We start from the raw sequence: 1608 nt of genomic DNA, 5'->3' as shown, positions 1-1608 counted from the left end.
AAGAGAGCCAGCCCGGGGACTTGGCACTGGCACTGAGTGGGCTTGCAGTTTTGGAGAGGATGCTGCCTGCTGCAGGGCCAGTTGCTGAGCTGTGCATGGCAGGAGGGGCAGGGAGTGTGGGGAGCAGGATGAAGGCTGTCTGGGGGAACAGCCTGTCCAGCCGCCACCTTTCTGGCCAGTTCCTGCCACTCGCAGCCACCTAAGATACCCAAGAATTGGGCAGAGGTGTGCAATCGGGCCCTGTTCTGTGATGAATCCATACAGTAACCAGCACCCTTGTTCCATCTGGATTTCAAGGCTGCAGGTGGTGCAGTCGCTCATGGTCACCTCCATGAGTTGTGCTTCTGATGGGGGTAAGCAGAAGAGCCCTAGAGATGGGCTTTGCTGGACAGGAACTTGCCTCCAGAGAGAACATATTCACAAAGGCATTGAACTCTCTGTGGCCTGATGGGGGGTGGTTCCCACTGACTCCATCCTGTCACTGCTGAGTTGAGTTTTCATGCCTCAAACCCTCCTGGCTCTTGTGCTGCCTCTATTTCAGTCCCATCCGAGTACAGCAGACTCCACAGCCAGGGCGGGAGCCTCATACTTGGTAGCACCTGTCCCTTGGGTAAAGCTTTCTATGCAGAACTGATAGCCTGTCAGCTTGTTGCTATTCTATCACCACTGGATTCCTGAGCACTCGCTGGGTATGAATTATTTCAGCCTCATGGTGGTCCTGTGAGCATGAGGAGGCACTGGTTTGAAACGGTGTCTTAAACAATAAAAGGAAGGGATGGAAGAGAAGAGAAGGGGAGGCTCCAGCTTAGATCACCTTCACACACCCAGCTCTGCTTGCTCGTTTGCCTCGACCGCCACAGGGAAATGCTGTAGCTGCTGCAGGCGCAGTTTGATCGTAATCAGAAATCAACAGCAGGCAGGACCTGTTGTGTCTTTTGAGACAATGCACAGGGTTTGTGAGTGCCATGCATGTAGATGAGGCTGGAAACCCCGTGCCGGTACAAGGCGACAGTAGGAGCTAGCAACCTAGATCACACCGAGTCAGCGAAAGGAGGGGAGGTTGGAGGAAAGGAGCATGCCGTGGCACGCCTGCAGAAAAGGACTGTTTCTCAGATCTCAGGAACATCGCTGGCTACAGACACGGACACAAAGCCTCAGTACAGCTCCTCGACTCTTTGATTTGCAAGGAAGGAAATAAGCCCTCTTAGTGCAGCAGAAGCAGCAGCTGTTGGCAAGATGCGCTGGCAAAACTGAGCGAAGGGAGATCTCCCATCTGCTTCGTTGCCTGGGTTGGACTTAGTCTTAGTCTAGGAACTGGGAAGAAAGAAAGAGCATATGGGCGAGCACAATCCCTCCATCCTTGGGAAGATGGAGGCAAAACCTTTGTTCAATGTGCAGAAGGCGCTGATGCAGCCCGTGCAGATGTGCATGCTGGATATTCCCCTCAGTGTCCAAGACGATGATGTGAGTACAAAACCAGGGGTGTTCTGCTTAAGGGATGGGGGTAGGGAGGTGCTTGGACCACACCCCGGCCAGTCTGCAGTATCCCCAGGAGTGGGGAAGTTCTGGTGAAGTTGGAGCTGCCCAGGGTGAATGCAGTCTCCAGCA

At 53.9% G+C, this 1608-nt stretch overlaps 1 protein-coding gene across 3 annotated transcripts in view; it reads left to right on the top strand.

The window, feature by feature from the left end:
* RALGDS (ral guanine nucleotide dissociation stimulator) overlaps window positions 1-1608 on the top strand; it is a 97161-nt gene that overhangs the window by 24192 nt on the left and 71361 nt on the right. Inside the window, exon 1 of one of the 3 annotated variants that reach the window (XM_019540857.1) lies at window positions 1073-1464. The exons of 1 other annotated variant lie outside the window; for it this stretch is intronic. In XM_019540857.1, the coding sequence (XP_019396402.1) occupies window positions 1336-1464 (129 nt within the window). In that variant the 5' untranslated portion in view covers window positions 1073-1335. Of the gene's footprint in view, window positions 1-1072; window positions 1465-1608 lie in introns of those variants that run through there. One more of the 3 variants, XM_019540858.1, reaches the window with a different exon arrangement.

Source organism: Crocodylus porosus, unplaced genomic scaffold, assembly GCF_001723895.1.
Source record: "Crocodylus porosus isolate Cpor-Errol unplaced genomic scaffold, CroPor_comp1, whole genome shotgun sequence".
NCBI classification, from domain to species: domain Eukaryota; kingdom Metazoa; phylum Chordata; order Crocodylia; family Crocodylidae; genus Crocodylus; species Crocodylus porosus.
Note: the sequence above shows the minus strand (reverse complement) of the source record. Positions and strands in the feature narration are given on the sequence as shown.